The sequence below is a fragment of the Zosterops lateralis genome, assembly GCF_965231275.1.
Source record: "Zosterops lateralis genome assembly, chromosome: 2".
NCBI classification, from domain to species: domain Eukaryota; kingdom Metazoa; phylum Chordata; class Aves; order Passeriformes; family Zosteropidae; genus Zosterops; species Zosterops lateralis.
This window is the reverse complement of record NC_139763.1, coordinates 40,772,027-40,795,857: the sequence shown is the minus strand read 5'-3', so window position 1 is coordinate 40,795,857 and position 23,831 is coordinate 40,772,027. Positions and strand designations below refer to the sequence as shown.

At 40.7% G+C, this 23,831-nt stretch overlaps 1 protein-coding gene across 6 annotated transcripts in view; it reads left to right on the top strand.

The window, feature by feature from the left end:
* Positions 1-23,831, top strand: part of FARP1 (FERM, ARH/RhoGEF and pleckstrin domain protein 1) — a 163,130-nt gene that overhangs the window by 43,523 nt on the left and 95,776 nt on the right. Inside the window, exon 1 of one of the 6 annotated variants that reach the window (XM_083884767.1) lies at positions 15,998-16,053. The exons of the other annotated variants lie outside the window; for them this stretch is intronic. Within the exon in view, the coding sequence (XP_083740893.1) occupies positions 16,006-16,053 (48 nt within the window). The 5' untranslated portion in view covers positions 15,998-16,005. Of the gene's footprint in view, positions 1-15,997; positions 16,054-23,831 lie in introns of those variants that run through there. 6 annotated transcript variants of the gene reach the window in all.

Below are 23,831 nucleotides of genomic sequence, written 5' to 3'. Positions count from 1 at the left end.
TAAACCTGTATCCATCAAAACCCTAAACCCACAACTACGCATTTTGTTTATTGCAATAAAGTGGTGAGTTTGTTTTCCATTGTTCTTGTTAGTAGTTTAAATAGTGAACTTCAAACCTAGATTTCATTCTTAAGAAAGGAATTGTAGCAAATTGCACAAGTGTTTGAAAGGGAGTTTGTAATAAAAATAATATGTTTAAAGTTTACTCTAAATATTTTTCTGAGGGGGAACCCCAGCCCACAACAACACATGGATTTCAGTGAGTGGTCTAATACTCCATGTAAGCCTGAGCTTAAGAGTCATCACTGCAGTTCCAATGAGAGGGGAGGGAAAATGTTTTCTGAAGGAATCTTTCTTACTCCAACCCATGTGAGTTCCCTCTTTCATAGCAAAGCTAAAACTTCCAGGATTCTGCTGGAAACACTTGTGCAGAGGGATTGCTGACTGCTGCTGATTGCACCGTGCATGCTGCAGCCTGGGTCAGAAAGGCTGTGTTTTACATAGGAAAGCCAAATACTCAATGGAACTTTATGCCATCTGAAGGTCTCATCTTCTATTCATAGCTGTCCTTCCCTAAAAGAAATAGATAGATAGACAGACAGACAGACATCTCAAAGCAATTCTGCCTTTCTGAAAGGCTGGAGAGGTGTGTGATACATTCAAACTGCATCTTCACAGCAAAGTTTCCCAGTAATGTATTAGGTGAATGAGTTCCGGGAGGGTCAAGTTATCCACAAGAGAGAAGGATGACTTTCTGGTCAAGCTTGTCATCAGCAACTATGCTTGATAGAGTGGAAAGTATTTTTATTGCAAATTCCTCTAAGGTTAGGTATTGGGGTTTTTTTTGAGAGAGCATCTGTAGCAGGAGTGTGGGTACTGAAAAATGGCTTGAAGTCAAAAATGTCTCACTGCACCAGTGGACTTTGTTTCTTGCTTTCCTATTAAATTGAAATTAAAATTTGTTTCTGAATTACCTCCTTTCAAAGAATGACCATAGAACAGACATATTGGATTGAGCAGATAGAACAATCTGGATAAAACATTTGGAAACTGAAATTTCCTCCCAGCATCTGAGAGCTCTCCAGTCTGCATTGCTTCTGTTTTCTTCTTGCTCAGAGTTGGCAGTACCTTATGCCGGGGCAGTTGAATTAGAGTCAATAGGCTAGATTATGTCCTGAGGACTTGACCCACAGTGATTGTGGTATGTTGCTGAGCAACCTTGCAGGGCTCCCAAGGAATGAGCTGTGCTTAGGGAGCCACAGTTTACTCTTTTTTTTTTTTTTTCCCCAAGGATTTTAGCAATTTGTTGCCAGTAAACTTCTACTTAGCTTTGTTCTAGTTCTTGCACAGTTCTAAACCTTAGCTGTTCCCCAGTTACCTGTCCTAGGAGAAGCAAATGGGGGCCTGTTCCCCAGGCCCCCACACATGTTCCAGCAAGCAGCTACTTACAGGTCTTGTTCAGAAGCCCACCACATCAAAATGAGTTTTAAGAGCACTGAGTTGCTCATTAGTTGTAAAAAGACAAATTACTGTCTGGGTTAATGTTATGATAGAAAACAGAGGGCTTTTTTTTTTCCTGCACCTACCAAGGCAAGCAACTTTTTAGTTTTCCTTTGAACAGGTTATTTGCATCAAGTTCATATTCTGTGGTTCTTTCTGTTATGAGCTGAAAAGAGCCAGTTCTTTCAAGGCCAGAAATACTGCTGAGCTTTGTGAGGGAAATAATTATTTTCAGAATAAAGTGGCTTATTTCAGATCAGCATGTCTGCAGGGGAAGTGGAGCTACTCCAATTTAGTTTATTTTTCAATACCTCTTCCCATTAACTTCTCTATATCCAGTCCATCAGTTTCAGAAGTTGTGCCACCACCATTTAAACTGGATGCTCATCAGAACAGTTTATAGAGAAAACCAGCACCATGATTACAGAATTCTGACATAACTTATCTTTGAGACTTACAGTCTGTAATGGGTGTTTGTCCACAGACACAAATCAGTATTGTAAAGAGCTTACAGGGAAATCTTTTAATTTTCACAAATAATAAGCAAAAATTTTAAAGCCTTTCTCATAGAATCATAGAATATCCTGAGTTGGAAGGGACCTAGAAAGATCACTGAGTCCGGGTCCTGGCTCAGTACTTGGAGATGCTTGGACAGAACTGCTAGGCTGAGAAAGTTTGGCAGTAGGGCCTTAAATAATTTTAAAATAATCTTCCTGCAAACCCATGGTGCATGCTGTTAATGTTCAGAGGGGGAAACAAGCCTCTGTAATATGTTCTTTCTCTTTATGTCAACTCTGTCTGTTTGGAACTACAGATAGCAACTGCTGTGAAGCTGCTTTTTTTGCTCTGTTAATGCACAGAATTTCATGTCTCCCATCTCTGTGTAAGCTGCATAAACTTGCAAGAGGTATTGTAGCTTGTAAGGTTTTAAAATAGCTGCTTTGCTGATGGATATGAAATCTGCACCTGCAAAAGGTGAAATCTCTCCACTGCTGTCTTTTCCATGGGAAGCAGTTCCATTAAACTGCTCCAGATGAGACTTAGTAGTCTTGGGGGCCTTCTGTATATTAATTCTACCTGATAGAACAGTTTTTGTAGGTAGTAGGTAAGTGGCTTGTTGGGAAGGTGCTGAAGGAATCTCAGGAAGAGCCTTTCCCAAAGAAAGGTTTGGAATGTATAAATGGGAAGTCAAGAGGCTTTTTGTTTAGTGATGCTAGAATTGCAAATAATGGCTTAGTCTGCTCATGTTTTCTTTGCAAAACCTTTTTGTGTTTCTTGAATTCAGTAAAGATGAAAGAAATAGAAAACAGAATGAAATGAAATTAAGGAAAAGATACAAAAGGACATTTTAGGCCTTTACTTTGGCAAATTTATCTCCACGGTAAAGAACTACAGAAGCACTGATAGCAGAAATGAAGTGTAATTAGCCAGCTCCATTGAGGGAGGTCTTGGGGGTTTCATTCCCCTGCACAAATTGCCTGAAGCTGAGCATGTGTGGGCTGTTGTTCACTGCTCTGATCTCCCACTGAAGCATCACTGGTTTTGTTCCTTATGAACTATGGACTGCTGCAAGTCTGTTAAGCAGCTGGCTGTTAATCATTATAGATTCTTATCAGGTTTGGGTTTGGGAACCTGTAAATAATCAAACTGGGGTTACCTTTAGCTGTGTCTACCTGTTGGTCAGTCATCACCACAGTCACACAGAAAATGGAGAGCAGCTGGCCCACATTTCATAGCACGCTGCTGTCTCATTCCATGCATCTCTGCTGTACAGTGCTTAAGCAGGGAGACTGGTGAAAGTCTTCTTAAATGGGTGCAGTATTAAAGGAATGTGTGTGTGTAGTGGGAGGAGGGCAAGAGATGACATTCATTGCTCAACTTGAGAACCCATTTAGTCAATCCCAACTTAGTCAGTCCTGGTACTGGTACACTTCAGTGGAATACTTGGAAAAAAAGCCCTGTTTGCAGGCTCCCTGCAGGCTCTTTACTGTTGTGTTGCTTTTATACTATATTCCCATCATCATTACAGTCGAGAACAAAAAGCCAACGTGACATGGTGCAGGATCATAATTAATAGTCAGGTAAGCAAAAGCTGCAAGTGTGGTTCTTCCATCATGACATTTAGTGTGCACCGTGAATCCATCAACAGGAAAATGCCTGGCAGGTCTTGGAAGACTGTACCACATGTGAATTTGGTATTAAGAGAAATGATGCTGGAGTGTAGTGGCTGGATTTTGTGTGTGGCATTGGAGAAGTAGCTGAATAGTTTGCAGATGTTTCACAGAAAAGAGCTGCAAGAGTGAATAAAGGAAAAGAAAGAGCTTACTTCAGAAAAAAGGAAGTCTTTTCAGAGAGAAAGCTTGAAGTGGTGATTGTTTTGGGATAATAGAGGAAAAAACGTATTTTGAAGCATTCTACTGCAGTGAAGGAGAGACAGTGCTGATGTGCAGGTGAAGTACAAGCAGCAGGTGGACCTATCCTAAACATTGCACAGGGATTACTCAGCAGCAGGATCAGAGGTAAAAATCAGAAGATTTGGGACACCTGTAGAAAGAAGCTGCAATTGGAAGTTATTCCAGCCATCCGTCACCATTTTTCCTTATGTTTCTTGCAAACTCGTTCCTGTCACTCTGAAGCGAACCAGACCTTTTCCAACCAGTGTCAGTTTATCAGAAGTTCACAACTACATCCGTAAATTTTATTCCATATTTGCTTGGCAGAACTCCTCTGGGTTGTCTGGCTTCTGCAAGCTTAAAATAATTAATCGGTTTCTTGCTTCCAAGACTTCAGTCAAGCTGAGATTCACTGATTTGTGATGCCACCAGATACTGGAGTGTGAATCCATCTGCTCTCCATGCAGAGGAGAAATAAAGGAAAGCACTAAGTTAAAAGCTTGGCAGCTGAAGAAATGTTGGCAGCTGAAGCTTCATTGATGGTATTTCTTCTCATGTCCACTCTTTCATATATATAGGTCCTTTCTTTCTTCTGTCAGACTTGAAACATTTCAGAGAAGACAAACTGGAGGAGCAAAATAAGTACAAAGTAAAAGTAGTTGAATTTACACAGTTTGCAAAATGATATAAGTTTGTTTTGGCCATATTGGTTGGAAGCAGATGGTGATTGTCCCTCTGAAATCTACTTCTGGCTGTTAGTTTTGGAGGCCTTTCCTGATGGCTAATGTTTGGGGGTTTTTTAATCAGAAAATTATTTGGTAAGCTGCTGTCTCCTACTCACAATACAGTATGCATTTCAGCATAGTGTCAAATCATGCCTTACTACAAATCTGTTGGTATCGTGGCAGTCTCTCCTAAGAGACTGCCCACACAGTTTGTTAACAAAAGAAAAAAACTGCATAAAGTAGTAGAGATATTTAAATCTAAGGGTGGGGGAAAGCAGATGTCTTTGGTGCATCCATTATAAATTTATTTCTGATTAAGGTAATTGCTCGACATTACATTACTGCTTTTTTTTTTTTTTTTTTTTTTTTTTTTTTTTTTTTTTTTTTTTTTTAAATTTTTTTTTGCTTAGCTTTTTCAGCATTTCCAGAGCAGTAGGGAGGGGGTTGTATTTTACCGGTGTCTCCCCTGTGATTTTGCCACAGAAGCATTTATAAGTTACATGTATTTTTCTTCCACTGTCTGAGATGTAGACGTGTTAATTTATCTGCTCAAAGTCCAAGTTAAAACATCTCTGAAGCAGAAGGGGATTATTCTACCCTGTTTTTAAAGCTGTGATCGAGGAGGATTTCAAGGGCATGAGGGCATGAACACCTTCATCATTTATAAACCTCTCCACTCTGGAGAAGATAACTTTAGAGGAAGACTTTTACTCTAATAGAATGAAAGATACAACTCTATCTTGTATTGCTTTTTAATGGTTCCTATTAATCTGGTGACATTTTAGGAATTCTGCCTTTTTTGACTTATTATTCTTATCTAATGCATTCAAACTCAGGCCAATCTTAATGCAAACTAACCTTATGTGTATAGTGAGCCTTTGCCTTAAACTTCTAAGCTGCATGAAGTCCAGCTATGAATGACACAGTATGTTTCTCTACTTACATTACTCAGTATGAAAATAAATATAGTATTTTAGTTGTCTCTATGGTAAGTTGGTCAATGGTATGATATTTAAGAATGAGTAAGATACAACCAACTTAATTAATTTCATCCTGTTACTTCAGCAATAACCAAGGACAGCAACTGTAGTTTCTCTATAATTCTTATAGACAAAAGGCAAATGGAAATTTTTATTATTTGTTCTTGCAAGATTTTGCAGTTCAATAGCATCTATATTAATGGAGTAAGGAGCAGAAAGGCAGGTTTTAATTTAAACTTTCCATGTTGCACCAGGATAACTTAACACTGTAGTTCAGTGTGTAGCCCAGAAGAGACTTCATGTGAACATAAATACAGCAGAAAGTCACAGCTCGTGTAGTAATGCTCCAAAAGACACAGTTCACACACGCACGCACACACACACACACACACACAAAAAAAAAAAGAAAAAAAAAGGTTCAAATTTAGATACTTTTACAAGTTCTGTGCAATGTGATTGACATTGCTGAAAGTTTGTGTGCCAGTATAACTGGATGTGAGATTAAAAATACTACTTGTGTGTGCAGAGCACCTAGTGACTGGGAAGAGGCAATCTTGTGGCCAAGTGTTTATGTATTGGGAAAGTGCGATATTACAACCACTGAAAGGACTTATTCAATCAGCTGAAGAAGTGAAGCAGGCAGAATGTGACTTTTATGATAGTCCGTGTTCAAGCTGAGCAAACTTGCAGAGCTCATTTGAAAACAAATTCCTGAACACTCCTCTAAGCCCCAAAAATTTAGCAGGAGGCCCAACCTTTTTCTCCAGTAAAACCTTTCCATCTTAGGCAGGATACCTGCAAAACTGACTTTCCTAGTCTTTCCCTTTCCAGTAAAAACCAGACATGCTAAAGTACAACAGAGCAAGGTGTGGGTGACTCTCTAGAAACCTCCAGATACAATATGGCAACCACACTTCTGATTTGGAAGGTAATCAGGTGTTTATGAGTTAGGGTAAAAGTAAACTCCTGTTAATTAGGAAGAGAATGAATTTTTAAATTAATAACGGCCCATGATTAACATACACATAGTGTAAGATTTAGCCATAATTTTAAAATTATTTTTGCTCATGTGAAAAGTTGTAAAGGAAGAAAAACATGTGGTGCTTTAAACCATACATTGTTATCCTGCAATTCCCCCTTCATCTGTTGTACATTTCAGAAGCATTGCCTTTACTTATGAGCTTGTACATTAAACCCTCTGCCCTCAGTGTTACAGATTAGCTACTGCTTGAGACACTGGAAAAACACAGATGCAAAAGAGAACAGAAGAATCTGCTGTTTTCACTTTACACAGTGTGAGTTATCATGCTTGTAGGATGTCTGTCATTGTTTAATACTTTGTGTGTTACTGTAAGCAGAGTCATCTTGACAGGAGCAAGAGCACGTCTGTGCTGTGTCCGACAGCTGAGTGGAGCCGAGGGAGATGTGGAAACAGCAACAGCACTGTGACTGTGGCAGCAGTTCCCACTCTGTGTAAAAGGAGTTGTCCTCCTCAGAGAGAATATCAGCCCACACCTCTGTGTTCCCAGTGGCACATCTCTTCTGGTGCCCTGATTAGCTGGGCTGTCACGTAGGTGTCACACAGATGTATCTTTATCGTGAATTGACAATGACTAAAGTCACTGTTTCCCAGTCATACAGGAAAATAAAAAGGCAATTAGCTCCCATCGTAAGTTTGCTTGTTGACACCTACTGGGTCCCTAATCCTGAGAGTTAGTGTAGCTCCCACCTACTTAGTTCATGCAAGAAGCTGCATTAACTTCTCTTGTATTTCATGTGTACAGGCTGCTGTTAGTCTCAAATGCTATGTGTAGTACTGGCAGTTCAGGCTGAGCAGCTCTTTGCTCTTTTGGGGATTACATTAACTGCTCACCTTGGGGATATGCTTCCCCAAAAAGTTAGCTTTCTGTGCCATCCTCCTGTATTGGTCTTGATCTTTCCTGGGTGTCACTTTGCATGAACAACACTTTTGTTCCTGTTAGAATGGGGAAGGCAAACAGCTCATTGCACAAATAACAAGTTAAGGTGAGGTGATGCTAAGAAAATGAAGTCAGTTTGTTTCTCAGAAGGTGGTTCCCTAAACTTATAGATCTAAACAATAAAATTAATGTGCCTTCTTGTTCTGGATGTTCCTTCCTCAACTTAGTTAAGGACCTGTAGCTCTCACTGCTTTCACTGACAATTGATTCTGATATTGCTCCAGTTTTATGTGAATTTTGAATTCCAAACTATGACATCTTCTGTAATTTTGTCTGAGTTGCTTTGATTTTACTGCATCGTTCCTGCTTGGCTTGCACCTCCTTTGTAGGAGATACTTCTACCTCCTACTTCTACCTCAAAACAGATGAACTTTCTGTGCTGAAAAGAGATTTTTTTTTTGAGATTTTTTTCCCCAGCACACTATTGAAATTTCCTTTTGTTCCGTGTTTTGTCCCTGTAACAATTCCAATAGAAGATAGAAGCACTGCACTTCCCATTTTTACAGTCTTGCAGTAATGCCATGGCTTGGGGCATGTTGTGAAAAGCTTACCACTTCCTTGTTCAGTGCCTGGATCTGCATTCTCACAGCAGAGAAACAGACATTCACTCGAATTGTATGCTTTGGTCTGGTGTTTAAATATAGCACAAATATTCAGAAGGACTTTTCCCTTCTCATGCCCTCCTACCCTTGAGCAAATCTCTCGTATGGTGTTGCTTTCCAGATGTTCTTGTGAGAAGCAGAGGGGAATCACTGGGGTTTTTATGATGGAAGATAAGTTGTGGGGTTTTTTCCATTAGCTTGGCCAGGCAGCCTGAAGAGAGATCTCAAAAAGTTAATGGGCTTCAAGGCTGGGATGGAGGAGAGGAGGCAAATATTCCATCAGTAACAGAATTACTTGATGTCACTGTCTTGTTCTGTAAACTTTTTTTTTTATTATTACTCCTGTACTCCATGCAACCAATAACCACTAGTGCAAAGGTGAAATCTGTAAGAATGAAAGATCTGTACATAGGTAATTTTACATTCTGGGTTTGCAATTGAATTTGTATGTATAACTAAATATATATGTGCAGATTTAGTTATGCCAGTTCTGAGACTCTAAGGCATGAATCCAAACCTAGGAGTTCAGTGGCAGGCTGCAAGCATCACGAGTTGTTCCGCCGTCTCAGGTCTTTGCAGGGAGCAGTGGAATACTAATGATGGAAACAGGACAAATCCCTCCAGAGTCCAAGTGTTCCTCAGTTCCCTTTCCGGCAGTTTCACTCTTTGAAAAACTGCACCCTTTCCTTTTGGACATACCCTGGTTGTCAGAAAAATACTTCTAAGGTATTACTCCTGCCATCTGGTTTGTTCCTCCCTGCAGTTAGAAGGGATGTAGTAGAGAACCTGCTCACCTGCACTATCCTGGCTCCTTCCTTTTGCTGCCTCACAGATTTTTACAGAGACTGAATCGTGCGTTGTTACATCTTGGGTTTTTTTCTGACTGTATCTGTTTGCTAGGGTCATTGAAGAGATATTCCTGGTGGTATTCCACAACATTAGAATTTGAGTTGATACACAACACACTCATACTTTTTTTTGCCTTTTTGAGGTCAGAAAGGTGCGCCAAGCACCTTTCAAAACACATAAGCCCATGCAAAACTTAGCAAGTCTGTTTTTTACCATAGTTACAATAGGACAGAAATTAAATTTGCTCAGAAGAGAGGGGAAGAGCCCTGACTTACTGGTGTAAATTTTTAGCTTATTAAGAAATATAAAATATATGCATTTGACTCTCTTTTTGTGTGGATCCTGTGTTTAAAAGAGTCAGCCAGGAGTCTTAGTCAAGGTGAGCACTGTCTGTGTGAAAAGGAATGAAAAGGATAAAGCAGAAGTTGAGAGAAATGAGCATATTGGATGTTGCAGATCGAATTAATAATGGACCCATGTCAGTTGTAAGGTACATAATTTATGTTTGACATGTACAAGGTTCAGCACTGAATCTTTATACTTTCTAAAGAGCTCTCAAGATTTCCCTTTATTTCCATAGGAACTTGCAGTTTGCAGCAGCATGTTGGAAATGTGGAGTAGGTGTTTTTGTGGCTCTTCATTATATGTTGCCAGAACACCTTTCCTGAAAATGAGGATTTTTGCAATGAATTCAGTAGTGGCTTTCCTTCTGTCATTTCCAAAGTTTTAAGTATTTTCGAAGTGAAATGGTAACTTAAGTCAGGTAAATGCTTCTTCCTTTGGTTCTGACTCTAAGAGGGTCAGGTTATGTTATGTTTTGTGCTATGTGCCATTCATTTCCACTGACTCCAAATGAGAGTAGAGAGTGCACAGGATCTTGCCAATTCTGACCTTTAAATTGCAAATGGATGTACTGCTTTTGATGTTCAACACTCAGGAATACCCTACTTTATACAGAGTTGCTAATTACCTGGTTCATTAAAAATAGTACTATGTTGGTGTGAATGAGAGTTAAGCCTTCCTTTTAAACTAATGCTAAGGTTCCCAAAAGCACAGTAACCTGATGTCAACCATCTGCTGATCTTACACCCTTACATCATGTGAAAACTGGTGGTTTCAAAAAGGCTCCCCACCTTTTATAAACTGTATTTGACAAAGCAGCTCTAACACCACAGTACACATGCTTGACCTACTTAACAATTCAGATTTCTGAAGTTTCATATGGTGGGATTGGTAGATATCAAAAGACTTGGAAGGTGATGGTGAAACACCACCTTCACTCTCTTTGTGCATGTTCTAATAAATTTGAATCTCTACTTCCCTCTAGCTGCTGTTCTGTCTCTCTGTCCTTATTGTTGGGGGGCCAGCAGAACTTCTAAGTTTTTTTCTCACTTGTGTGCTAGTTCGTTCTCCCTACAGCAGTGTCTTGCCACCTGCTGTGCCTGCTTCTGCCTCAGTCACACAGCTATTGATGTTAAGCAGATGTAACTCCCATGGTTGGTTTGACCACTGTGCTCTGTCAGTGTAGCTGCAGCTGTGCCATTTGGCCACTTGATAATTCCATACTGTAGCTCCTTAACTACACCTCAAAGTATTCAGTTTACCTCAGACTCTAGAATATGGCTTGCATTGATACATGCTTGACTGAATATCCATGAAGATATTTTTGCAGCCCTGAGAAGCGAGGGTAATCCTAGGCTCTGTAGAATTATTGTATTAGGTCCATGAACACAGCATGTAAAGCCTCTCAGATGCTCCCAGTGAGTTGAATACCCATTGCACCTTTAGAGGGTTTTTGTCAGAGCACTGCCAGAGTGATTTGCAAGGGTGAGAACTGATCGTGCAAACCCCATTGAGCAGAAAATAACTGTGGTAGTACAGGTAATCTGACGTAGCTGGCATTTAGATAATTTTTGCTCTGCTGCATGCTTACAAGTGATTTTTACCATCTCTTAGTTGTTCTAGGTGGAAGCCAGAACTGTCATAAGTTCAGCCACTGGATCAGTTCATACACTTGGTCTGGTTTATTTTCTGCTAGCTTAACTGCCTAATTTTCTTTCAGTTGCAAATAAAATGTGCTTAGAAATAGCCTAAAGATTACTTTATCAAAGAGTCATATGGGGCGGCATATTTACAACAGTGAAGTAGGCCATGCCTTAGTAACACTATGAAACTTGCAGAACAGTAAGCAAGAACATTGGAGTGGATCAAAATTTATTGTGTAATTTCTAGATTTCTCTGCTGCTAAAAATGGTTCTAAGACCTAATGAAGGCTCCACAGATTAATGAAAATGTGAGTCTATTTGGCACATAGTCATTAGGTGGAATATGATTCATATTGCTATCATCCCTTAGTACAGCAGTGGCCTGCTAAGTTAAAAAATATTGAACAAATTAGTCTGTTAATTTGCACTCTTGGTGGAAGATTTGAGACATGATATGTAAGTGTATGTATTGTAAGTACCATCTAAATTTTCTCTCTCCATCTCACATTTGGTCCCTCTGGATTAATGGCAAGGCACCATGAGGAAATCTGTGCTCTCTCTCCTTTGTTATCAAGTGACTGGGGTTTATGAACTCTACCCTGCTCTGTACTTGCTCAAAACGTTCCCAAATGGCTTTTCTCTTGCACAGCATCGCAGCCATGTAGTTACAATTATGTCCTGGTGCTCAGCTATCAAGTATAGCTGATAATCCTTTAAAGTTTGAAAGCGTCTTCCGCTTTGCCAGTAGCCTGGATGTTTACTTTTGTGAAAACATTTGGCCTCCTAGAGAGGTGTGCGTGAGGAAAGAGGCACCTGGGATAGTTTGTGCAGCCAGGTCCTGCCCCAGGGAGGAGATATAGAAGCTCAGGTGCCTCCTTTGCTGCAGGCCAAGTGGGGATTTCCGTGAATAGGTGAAAATACCAGCTGTTCTAGGGACTGGAAAAGTGTCCCAGGACTGCATGGTTTCAGGCATGCCTGCTTTGGTATGCCAGTTGTGACCTTGAGAGCAGCGAGGAAAGGTTGCTGGGATGTGCCAGGATCCAGTTCCCCAGGAGATTGGAGCACAAATGAGCCCAGCTCCTTGCGTGGTTGCTGGGTGAGTCATGCATTAGAATAGATGGCGTTTTTAAGAGTTGCAGCCCTTAGTTCCCTGCAGCTAATGAGATCCTGGGTTCTGTGCTGGGGCTTCTGTGTCTCTCCGCAGCCAGGACCCCAGGTAGGTCCTCCTGGTGCATGGGCTGAACTGTTAAAACATTACACGTGGGGCTACAATGTTGAAAGGAAAGCAGCCTGGCATGGTGGTCTGCAAAAGCAGCCTGTAAGAACAGCTCTTTTTTATTTGAGATCTGAGGCTGTGACTTGAGGGAGCGTGTTCTGTGCTGCACTCATGAGAACTGAGCGGGGCCGTGGTTCCAGCAGTGTTTCCACTCCTCTCCATGCTGGCATTGTGACTGCCCACAGCTGATGCTCAGCCCTGCTGCCACAGCCACCCCACCAAGAGGGAAGCATGGCTTGATCTCCCCTCATGCTCCCCAGTTGTATGCTTTGGTCTAATTAAAAAAAACCAAACAACACAACTTGTCTAATTAAAAAATATAACACTTCATTTTCCTCCTACAGATCATGCCTCAGGATGAAAGTGCCATATAAATTCAAGCAACAATGGTTGCTTGCAACTGATGTTGCAGCCAGTTTGAGCTACTCTTGTACCCATCTGGGTTTTTTCCCTCCTCTTTCCCCTTCATTTATATAGACCGATTACCAGTGCAGTCAGTTCTGTAAATTGGTTGCTGTTCCTATTGATCAGAGAATTGATCAGCCTACAGCCTAATTCCTCCATGCTTTTCCTGGCCCTGAGGTCCCTTTTGGTCATCCTGTGCACTGAATGGTTCAGTGGTTGCAGATGACAGCAGCATGGAGAGCTGGGATGAGCCTGCTCCTTTCTACAGGAGGTCAGAGTGAACTTGGGTCTGCTCTGTTTGTGAGATTCAGCCTGGGGAGGATGGTGATGGGTCGCGAAACATGTGAGGGAGATTGATTTTCATCATCACTGAAGGCATGTGGGTAACATCCCTGGAAGCAGTGTGGGTCAGATCACATGGGTTCATATCCTCAATGAACAATTTTTTTGTGTTGACCTCTACTGCTAATTAACATGGAAAAGTAAACTGAGATGTCCCAACATTTTTTGTATTTTACTGGTAATTGATGATGCTGGTCAAAGCAAAAAGCAAATAAGCCCTTTATCAGTTTAATTTTATGTTTACCTTGTGCACATAAGTGTTTGCTGAACTGCCCAGAGCTTGTGAGAACAGGAATGGGATGCAGAACACATTCCCCTCATAGCATAACTGCTTCAAATGGTTGTGGTAGAAGAGAGCTGCACAGCGCTTTGCAAAGGGCCTGGCTTTCATCAGAAGGGATTTTTTTTCACCTTTTCTTAGCACTGTATTCCTTGATTTAATTTTCTCCAGTGCTTCACTCCAGCTGCTTTTATTTCTTTCAGAGGGAAGCAAAGAATCTCACCAGCTCTTCCACTTTTGTTTTGAAATTGTTCCCTGTTCCCTCACTCACCTTCCAGCTCATGGTTTGTAGAGATGTTTATGTATGGGAGCACTTTCTTGATGAGAGGTTCTTGTTTTACATATTCAAGAAGTAATTGCTTAAATGTACCTTGGTGACATGGTCTGTAAATTGTGTTTTACACCAAGAAACTTCTTTTCAATCTCTCAGATACCTTAGCTCTTAGATAAGAACCAAATTTCTATGTTCTTTTTCATGTTTCTTTCTGCTGTTTTATTTGGTCTCTTCTAGACTCCATATTAGTAAAGAAAGTTGAGGAGTTAAGATAGAATGCTATTTGATACCTGGAGTTTTGTATTCCTTTGGAAATATGCTGCTTTGCATGTTTAGAACCCAACTGCAATGCTGAAAAGTTGTCCTATGGCTTCAGCAAGCATGTCTAAAAATTGCAAGTTTATGTTCACTTAGGCTACTTCTTAATTTTCTTAACACAGTGTGGTGAGTAATTTTGTTCTTCAAAAACCTAAGCACTTTGCAGACCTCATATAAATCCCAGTTGTAAAAAATATTGTCATTTCTGAATACACTGGGCAAGGACAGAATTTAAAACATTGTACTGTTTTCCCAGACCAGCAGCCAGAACACCTTCTTAGTTTGTACACAAGGGAGGCTGGATGTAAAAGATGTCAAGTAAGTGATGTGGGTGGATTCCCATACTACCTCTCCCAGCAATGTTTTTTGGTTATTACTGTGTTGTAAGCAAACAGTTGTTTTAAATAAGCTGGTGGCAGGAATGTCACCTGTTTACAGTCATTGCTTCATCTGCCTCTTGAGTATTTTCTTTTCCTTCTGCCTGTGTTTCTACAAGTACCACTGTCCTTTCTCTTTTAATGACTCTTCCACAGTCTCTCCTAGAAAAGTTCTGATTTAGGTGAAAAGAGAAATCACAAGCTGTTGGCTGATAGCATAAGGGGAAGTGTAAATGACGCATTGTTGTCCTTCCTTTGTCCTTGATGCTAGAGAGGTTTGCGTGTGGTGAGCTGTTAAAATAATCTGCTCTGCCTTTACACAGTTTGTTTGCATTTGTTGCCACTATTAGCCAGAAGAACCTGTATTATTAATAGCATTTATTTGGTTTTGGCATAGAACTCAGTTTAAATTGTTTCATGAGTTTAAATTGTTTCATGAGCTGAAGATAAAGGTGTTTTCAGTTTCCTGTTTTGGCTTTTCCCTTTTTTTTTTTTTTGTCTAAATCTGCAGGAGATCAAATCAATGCACTTGAATTTTGGGCTTTGCACATCTTGTCTTCGACATCTCCTTTTCCTGTCTGGATAGATCTGGATGACTCAGAGTTTGCTTGATGTGCCATGTAAATTTCTTTTCACGCTGAGAGAAGAGGCTTTTTGAAATATGATGATTTTATTCTCTGTTAATAAATTTGCAGTATGATCATTATGACCTTAAAAATGTTGATATTTGGTCAACTTCTAGCATACCTATTTGTAGCACTTCTGTTCCAAGCTAAGTATCCTTCATGTCAGCCTTGTAGCTTTTATTTTGCAACTTTTTCTTGGAAAGTAGACTACATGTCTTTGAATGTTTATATGTGTATATTTTTTATGCGTATAACAGTAATCACTAGGTCTGGAAACCTTTTCTGTTGTAGAAGGGTTGTAGCCTTTGGGGGTTTTTTGACACTGACGAGCTAATTACTAGCTTCCTGTGGCTTTCTTCACAGGCTTCTGGGCTGGCTAAATAAGAGATACCAGCTTTCACCAGGAGTCTGCTCTTTGCCAATGATATCATTCTCCTAAACCCAGGGGGACACTGAGATTTTGCTTCCTACACTATTGGTGTTTTCAGGCAGCTGATTTTCTGTTAAAGCAGTGAGGCAGTGGAGTCCCTGTGATAAGCATCTCTCTGATGTTTATCCAGTAGCTGATCTTGCCAGAGTGAATAGACCAAGAAATGGAGCCTAGTCCAGACCGACTCACTTGAGATGTATCTGGTGGTGTGAGCACAGTTGTGTTGAGAAATGAAGGTCATCTTGATCTGGTAATTTCCTGTTACCATTTAAAGCCATGGTGTACCACTGACATGTATGTGCTTGTGTGGATCCAGATACATATCAGAAGAAATGACAGCCAGGAGTTTTTTTGATCCCTCTCGTTCTTTGCTTTCTGGAGTCTTGGAAAATCCCCAGTTCTCTCCTTAGTACCTGAAAAATAAGGACAAGTCTCTTTTTCTCTTTCCATCCCCCAGATTTTATGGATGGATGATTGTAATTACACGTTGACTTACTGATAGCAAAATTTGACACAGATGAGTACAGTTGAAGGGAAGTCACTCAGCCTTTCTCTCTGAGGAGGCGTAAGCAGCACTTTGAAGTTAGAGTTTGGAATGGGAATGGGTATTTATTAACAGGAGTGCAGGCTGTGCTCCCCACCCCATGAAGCCCAGGGCTGTAAGATGCCAGATGAGCTGTGGCAGAGCACTGCTAATCACACACTGCCCAGGGTAAGCGTGTATAGATTGCCCTTGTAAATTGCTCTCAGAAATCCTTTTAACTGGATGATGGGCCTTAATTTTGTTTTATGACATTTGTTCTGGCAGGTCAGTAAGTGTTTATGGATTTGATGACATTTCTGCTCACAGGTGTCCTAACAGAAATATGTCCATTTGCTTAGTTGTCCTGAGAAGCCACGGGTATTTGGCAGAAGGCACGATCTGCGGGTATTTTTTTTTAACTGAATCACTTCCATTTGTGGCAGTTGCTCTTTCTCAAATGTGAAGGCAGGGAGCATCCCAGTGGAGAGTAACAAGCCTGGGTGGAAGTCAGGAGTAAATGACCGTTTTAAATATTGTGGCAAAATCAGTGTGTTTCATTGCCTTTACATTAAAATAAGTTGTCAAGATTGGCCATTGCAGAATATTTCCGATAAATCATTATTTCTGGAGGGTTTTGTTGGGTTTTGTTGTGGTGGTTTTTGTTTGTTTGTTTTGTTTGGTTGGTTTTTTGGTTTTGGGTTTTTTTTGTTGGTTGCTTTTGGTTTCTCTTTTTTTCTGTAATGTACACCTTCTGTAAATGGTCGAACCTTATAGTCAAATCTTATAGTTCTTATGGAGCATTTGCTGTAGGCAGTATCACGCCATAATTTCCACTTGCGTTACAGAATGTGGAAGTATATGTCTAGAGTAACTTGCTTGACATAGATCTTATGTTCCCTTAAGGGCTTTATATTTGTGAGAAAGGATTTGGATTATGTTTTTGTCCTGTCAGGAAGTCTTTCCACTTTACCACACAAGTCATGGACCCTTACGTATTAACTCTTAACAACTCTTTTACATGTGCAGCAGTGCAGAACTTGCATTAAAATCTTCTGAGTGTACATTTCTCTCATCAGTTCCATTTCTACCATGGTGCAGAAACAGTCCTGCAAGTCTTCTGGAGTACTAAAATTATCTGCTACTCTGGGAGAAAAAGTTTGCATATGAGTTCATTTAGAGAAAGTTGCATTTCCAATATGATGGAGTGCTTCAATCACCAGTGTTCTGAGATTTGAAGAGACTAACAAAGAGAATGGTTGTGTACAACTGCTACTACTGATATAAAAACAGCTTTGCTGCTTTGTTTTTTTTTCCTCCATCCTAAAACCATGTGTTTGAAACAATCATGTAGTGGCCTTCTATATATGTTACATGACATGCCAGACTAAAACAATGATCCCAAGTGCCTTTCTGGCAGGAGATCAGGAGATCATCGAGCCAGCAACTTTCTTTGCCCTCTTCTCACAGCTGCTCAGAGCTGTGGAGAGATGGAACTGTGGCAGTACAAACTCTTGCAGTTTTCTCTCTGGGCCTTTTCCACCACCTTGGGATGGGGGACTGAATCTGCTAAGGTGCTCAGCAGGGATGCTTGCATGAGTTTGAGGTGTGATAGGGATGTTCACATGCAGGTCAAACAACGGGCAACTCTCCAGTCATGCCATAAAACTGGGGGGAAGATGCAGAAGCTTGCCTGGCTCACTGCAAGGAAAGCTCTTTGACAGAGCTATTGTCACTGCTCTATTTTCGTGATTGAGAGAGAATTGGTTTCCACAGAAGAACATTTGATATTTTTAATGTCTCTGTCCTAAAGAACCATATTTAAAGTTGTGAATGGATCTATGTCAATCTTGGGAAATCTGTTAAACCATTTTTTGGTCAGGCCTTCTTGGGGCAACCTGTGGAGAGCAGTATTTTAGAACCCATGGAGGTTTAATGAGCCACCCCTCTCTAATTGGCCTACTATTTTTTAATAGACCTGAGAGTAGACAGCAGATTTTTTTTTTTTTTTTAGCAGGTAGGCAGCTCTCATGGCAGAGCTGAGCTTTCCTCTTACTTAGCACGATAGGGAGTACCTGTTGCAAGGTATCCTTTTTCTGGCACGTTAAGGACATCAGAGGAACAAGGGCTGCTTTGAAATGCAGCTTTATCTCTCATTGTGGTTCTGCCTCTTTTCCAGCCTCAGTACTGCAGAAATTGATCAGGACTGGGGTAGGCAAATATTGCTAAAAGCATCTAATCACAGCCTCAGTCACTGGAGTACCTACTTGTTGCCCACTGTCCTGCTTCACAGACTGCGCATTTTCAAGAGGTTGAGCCAGATTTCGTAGACCTGAGTGTCAGACAGAAAAACATTTGCTGTAAAAGGCAAGGGCACCCTCTTCCTGCCTGGAACAGCCTGAGCTGGTTATGAGCACAGAGCCGCTATTGTTCTGCCCTGGAAGATTGTGCTAAAAGCTTTGAAGCAGCGTTCGCATGTAGGTGTCAGTTTTCTAAGCAGGTTTTTTTTTCTTTCTTTCTTTGTTAAGGAATAAAAAAAAAAAGAAAGAAAATGAACGAGAGAACCCTGCATCCTCACCTCCCAGCCTTTTCTTGGCATGGCTCTTTGACTTGGTAATTGTTGATTTTACAAGGTGTTGTTTAGGCTTCCCAGTTTTTCTTTGGCCTGGCTATTAAACTTCTGTTCCTTGTTGGATCAAAATCAGAGTATACTCAGTGAATTAGTGCAGGAACATTGCCATCCCAGATAACAGAGGTGCATAACATTGTATTATGCAGTACATTTTATGGAGCATTACAGGTGATAACTGATAAACTATTGTGTATATCTAACACTTACATTTTAAAATTCCTTTGTGAAATCAACAGGCTGCAATAGAGCAGGAGTTTAAGAACTGGAGTGCACAGCACTGCTGTTGTGTCTCAGCTGCACTGCACAGCTCCTGGGCTGCTTGAGCTTGGCTTCTATGAGCAGGGTTCATTAAAGTTTCAGTCCAGTAAGCTGTCACTCTGAAAGGTGTCATCCTGCTCTGCCTCTGCATAAGTATCATTCAGGTACTAGAGGACACATGAAAGTTGTTTTTAATTAGAATTTCAGGGCTGCTGTAGGTAATGTAGGATAAGCAATAATCCTCCTTCCTTCCTATGTGATTTTTCCCAGTCTGCTGACCTGCACCTGACTTGCATTGTGTGGGGAACAGCAATCATGGATATCTTGAAAACATTAAACTTCAGCCTGTGTTTGAGAAGGGCTAGAGAAAAAATTCTCCTCTGCTTCACCATGTGATAGTTTCCTGTTCTCTCTTAGCAAAATGCAAACTCCTACCCAAAGTGGAAGAGAGAGGCATCTGTTTACAACAAAGAACGATGAAAGTCAGTGGCAGGGGGAAGGGTGGTATAGGAAAGAGCCTGGTGTGTCATGCTTTATTACTCTTATCCCTTTCAGAAGGCAAATCTCAAGTGAATTAGAGCAAATGTGAAAAGCATGACCTTTCTTTCTTCAGAGAGCCTGTGGGGAACGTGGGGTGATTGAGCACTGGTGGAGAGAAACTTCTGAGCTGGTACATGCAAGTTACTGGCCATGCAGGACAGAGTACTGCCTGGTTGTTCAAAGACATGATATTGCCATACCCAAAAATCATAAAATAAATTCTGCATTTGCAAAAAGTGGGAAAAATAATTCCCCTTATGTGCTTTTTTTGATATTTTAAAATTGTGTTTGGATTGGTCTTTTAGTTTTTCATATGAAAGCAAGGCCGTTGTTTTTTTTCTGAATGGGTTGTCAATATATTGGACAATGTAACTCCAGATACTGGAGTTTTAGGGAAATCGTTTGGATACATGTTTAAAAGGATAAGAGTTGGCAAAGTGGAACGGGGCTTACTAGAGACATTCCCTGTAGTGATTCCTTGAAGTGGCCAGGGAGCACTTGACTTCTTCACTCTCTTGTATGGTGGATAAATATGAATCACTCCCTTGTTTCAAGCAGTGCAATTATGACAAGAGGAAGACTGTGTTTGCCTGGGTGCGAGTGTGTTAGGAGTAGCAAGGAGGAGATCACTGTCGGGAAAGGTGTGGTGCTCTTGCAGAGATTATGCTGACTTTCCTCAGAGCCCTCCTGACCTAAGCTGCCATTGATTGGCATGCCATGACCTTGATTTTAGCACTCTTTCAGGCAGCAGAAGAAGTGTCTGGAGGGATTTGGCAACACTGGATGAGTTGCTGGTGGCTGCGTGGGTAGAGCCATTGCGAGCCCAGAAGGATTCACATGAAAGGTTCCATGAGGGCCACAAAGAAGTGGCAGTCAAGGACTTGCAGCATCTCATGGCTTCTCTTTACTTCATCCCTCTGTTGCCATATTATGACCTTGCTCAGAAGCTGTGGTCTGTTGGGTGGCCTGGTACTGCCTCACCTGAGGTGGGTGTCCCTTCTCCCAGGTAACAAGAGACCAGATGAGAGGACATGCATGGCCTCAAGTTGCACCAGGGGAGGTTTAGATGGGATATTAGGGAGAATTTCTTTCCCAAAATGGTTGTCAAGCATTGGAACAGACTGCCCAGGATGTGGTGGAGTCATCACCCCTGGAGGTATTAGAGAGATGTGTAGATGTGACAGTGAGGGACACAGTTTAATGGTGGACTTGGCAGTGCTGTCTTGGCCTTTGTGATCTTGGAGGACTTTTCCAAACCAAATGATTCTATGCTTTGGCCCAGGTTTTGCCAAAAAGCTTATTAATGTTGCACTTTGCTACCTTCCCCCTTGCTCTTCCAGAATCCCACATCATCTGTGGGAATGTGCATGGAGCTGCATTTGAGAGAGGTAAAAGTCCTGCCTGGCAGCAGCCTGCTGCATGGGAATAGCCACTGCAGGGCTGCCTGCAGTAGCTGCCTTTTGGTTCTTGGCCAGTGTGAGTGGATCAGGCAGGGAAAGGAGGAGAGGGGGTCTTGCCAGGTGGGTCTGCCTGAGCAATCCTCTTACACAGAACATGCAGAAATGAGCAGAAACCATGGTGGAGGTAGGGATCCATAGCCTGTGGACAAACAGGCAGCAGCAAAATACAAAGTCACTTGGAAGTGCAATAAAGAAGCTAGAAAGAAAAAAAATCAGTAATAACAAAAAACCCCAGTTTAGTAAAACCAGGGAGAAGAAAAGATACAACAAAATTAGGATACACTTAAAAAAAATTAAGTTATAAGGAGTTTAATGGATTGCAAGAGATTTTTGGGTGGGCAAAGGAATGATAAATAGTTCTACATACCTTTAATCTCCCATAGTAGGCGTAATACTCAACTGGAAAGTAAAATCTGTGAAACCTCATTTTATGGCTAATAAATGCTTTTCTCTGGGATGCTTATTAGGGATGTTGAATTAACAGCACTGAAAATGAGGCCATTTGCCACCTTCAAATGTAAAATTCTTTTTCTTTTTGTTCTCAAATAAATAATTCAGTAACTTCTTATGAGCTTTAGAGAGCACGCACTAGCATGGCAAAGTTTAGCTCTTTATCATCTCTTTTGATCTCTGCTAAGTTGCTGTTGTGAGAAGTGTAAATTGTCCTTGGGTTGAAGCTGCTGCATGCAGCAGGTAAGTATAGAGTGCAAATTTAACTGGGACTGCACTGCCTTTGCACCAGCCATCTGAGGGGGAAAGGGCAATTCTTAGAGTACACTTTACCAAAGCAGGATGCAAAGGTTTCAGCGGGAGCAAAAGATACAGTGCTTGTTCAGAAGACCTGAAGGTGTTGAGGATGTGTGGAAAATGCTCAGGAAAATCTGTTTTGGAAGAATAATGTGGAACCCAGGAGGAAAAAAAAAAAAAAAAAAAAAAAAAAAAAAAAAAAAAAAAAAGAAAGAAAGAAAAAAGACGGTGGGTGCAAAGCCCTGGCATATGTCTGTATTTTGCTCATTCAGAGAGCAGATGTGCCCTGAGAAAAGTTATTGTGGGTTTGGCAGCTGTCCCCAGTGGGCTGATTAAGGGGAAAAAAGTGGTATTGCTAAGTGGAAAAGGAGGCCAATAGACTGATCAAAGCACTGAGAGGGAAAGTATTTTCACCAAATGTAAGACATACACTTTCCTTCTAGTGCACTGAGCTTATTTGAGAAAGCCTTGTCAGCTTTGTGTTGTGGAAAGTACACATCTCCATGTTTTGGAAATACTGTCTTTAAATGACACCTTCATTCTTCAATCTGATTTTTATCAGATGTAGGTTTTTATCAGTGTAGGTTTCAAAGCAACCCCTTAAACAATCTTAACTGTGTTGAAGCCATAATGAAGGAAGATCTTCTTGTGTTTTTTTCTATCTTTCCAGCCAGCATCATGGAAGATGAAGGAAGGTTCTCTAATGAGCTGTGGTGAGACAGGAGACAAGATAGAAAGGGGAGAAACAGGGTGTCAGCAGCAGGGGGAATGTTTGGTAATACAGCCCTAAAATGAAGAAATAGTGCATTTTGATGTGTTTTTTTCAAGCAGCTTGGTGAAAAATTTGTATTTGATGTAACAGAATTATTTTATTTCTAAAGGGTAGATTACAAGAAAATAAACTCAGGTGACCTTCTAGAATATGTTACTTGTTTCTGGTTTCAATAGCAAAAAGAGCAATGACATTTCAGTGTTCCTGATATGCCATTAACAAAATTTATGTTTATTATGCATTTTTCAGTTCACTGCTGAGAGTACTGCATACTCTAGGAGGAAAAGAAGTCTAGCATAATCCAGGCTCAGAAATGTCCCCAATCTTCTTAATTTCTCTTTGTGTGATGTGGAATTTTAGCTTCTTTGCACCCTACCTGAGTGATCTTTACACATCTTAGTGAGGTATTTGACAGTAACCATATTTTTTTCCTCTTGACAGCTGAGTGAGGAACAAGATGTTTATTTCATTCATTATGTTTAATTTATGGTTAGAAAGATTCATGTGATGTTGATAAAGATGGATATGAGATGTTTTCTCTTGTGCTTGATTCAGGCCTTGATGTGGTGGGACACTATGAATCTTTGAAAGGGAAAGGAAAGGGAACCCGTAGCTGCTTCCTTAGTTCTGAGCACTGCTAAGTTGCTAGTGCACAGTCCACTTGAGGGTTCAGTGTCAAATGAGTCACAAAACGTGGTGCTCTACCATTTTCCGTCCTTTGTAATTGTAGAATAGAGATGACAAAGCTGTTCCAACACAGAATTTTGTTTCTCATTTGTGGTGGCTTTCTTGATGAATTAATTGAAGTGTAAACAGACACTAAATAGCTTGTGATTGGTGTACAATAGGAAAAGAAGATGCAATTCTCAGATTAATTAGCAGTTTATAGTCCCTATAAGCAGAATATGGATTTTACAATAAAGATTTTACAGAATTTTTATTTCCTTTTTTGTTTGTAATGGTAGAAAAGGAAGGGACAAGGTCTTGTGAACTGATTGAAGACGAGGGTCTTCTCAGGAAAGTATGTACTTTTCAGAGGGAGCATGTAATATTGCAGGAATGTTACAAATTTTCCATGTTGAATCTGGAGTTGGTTTTGCGTGATAAAAATCATGATTCTGTATGTCGAAAGCAATGTTTCAAGTACAGCTGAAGTATAACTGAATGCCTGCAATTATTTTTCTGGGCTCTACAGGCATGTCTCTTCAGAATGATGAACTTGCCTAAAATTCAGCTTGAGTGAAACCAGGTCAGAGAGACATATAATGAGGCAGGGAGGATGTTTGGTACACTGGGATTGCAGAAGAGAAGCTGGCCATGGCAGTAGAGTGTGCTGCTCAGAAAGCAGCTCTTCCAGTGAACTCCTTGCCAAGGAGCCACAGCCCAAAAAACAGCCATGTGAAGCAGAAAGGAAATTATAAATTTGCTGGTGTGTAAAAAAGCATGCTTGGAGAACTGCAGGAAGCCAACTGCAGGAATCATGCTGTGAGTATAAGACATTACAGGCCTGTACCCTGCTTATGTGTAGAAGTTTTGATGTAAGATAAATAGAAATCTCCAT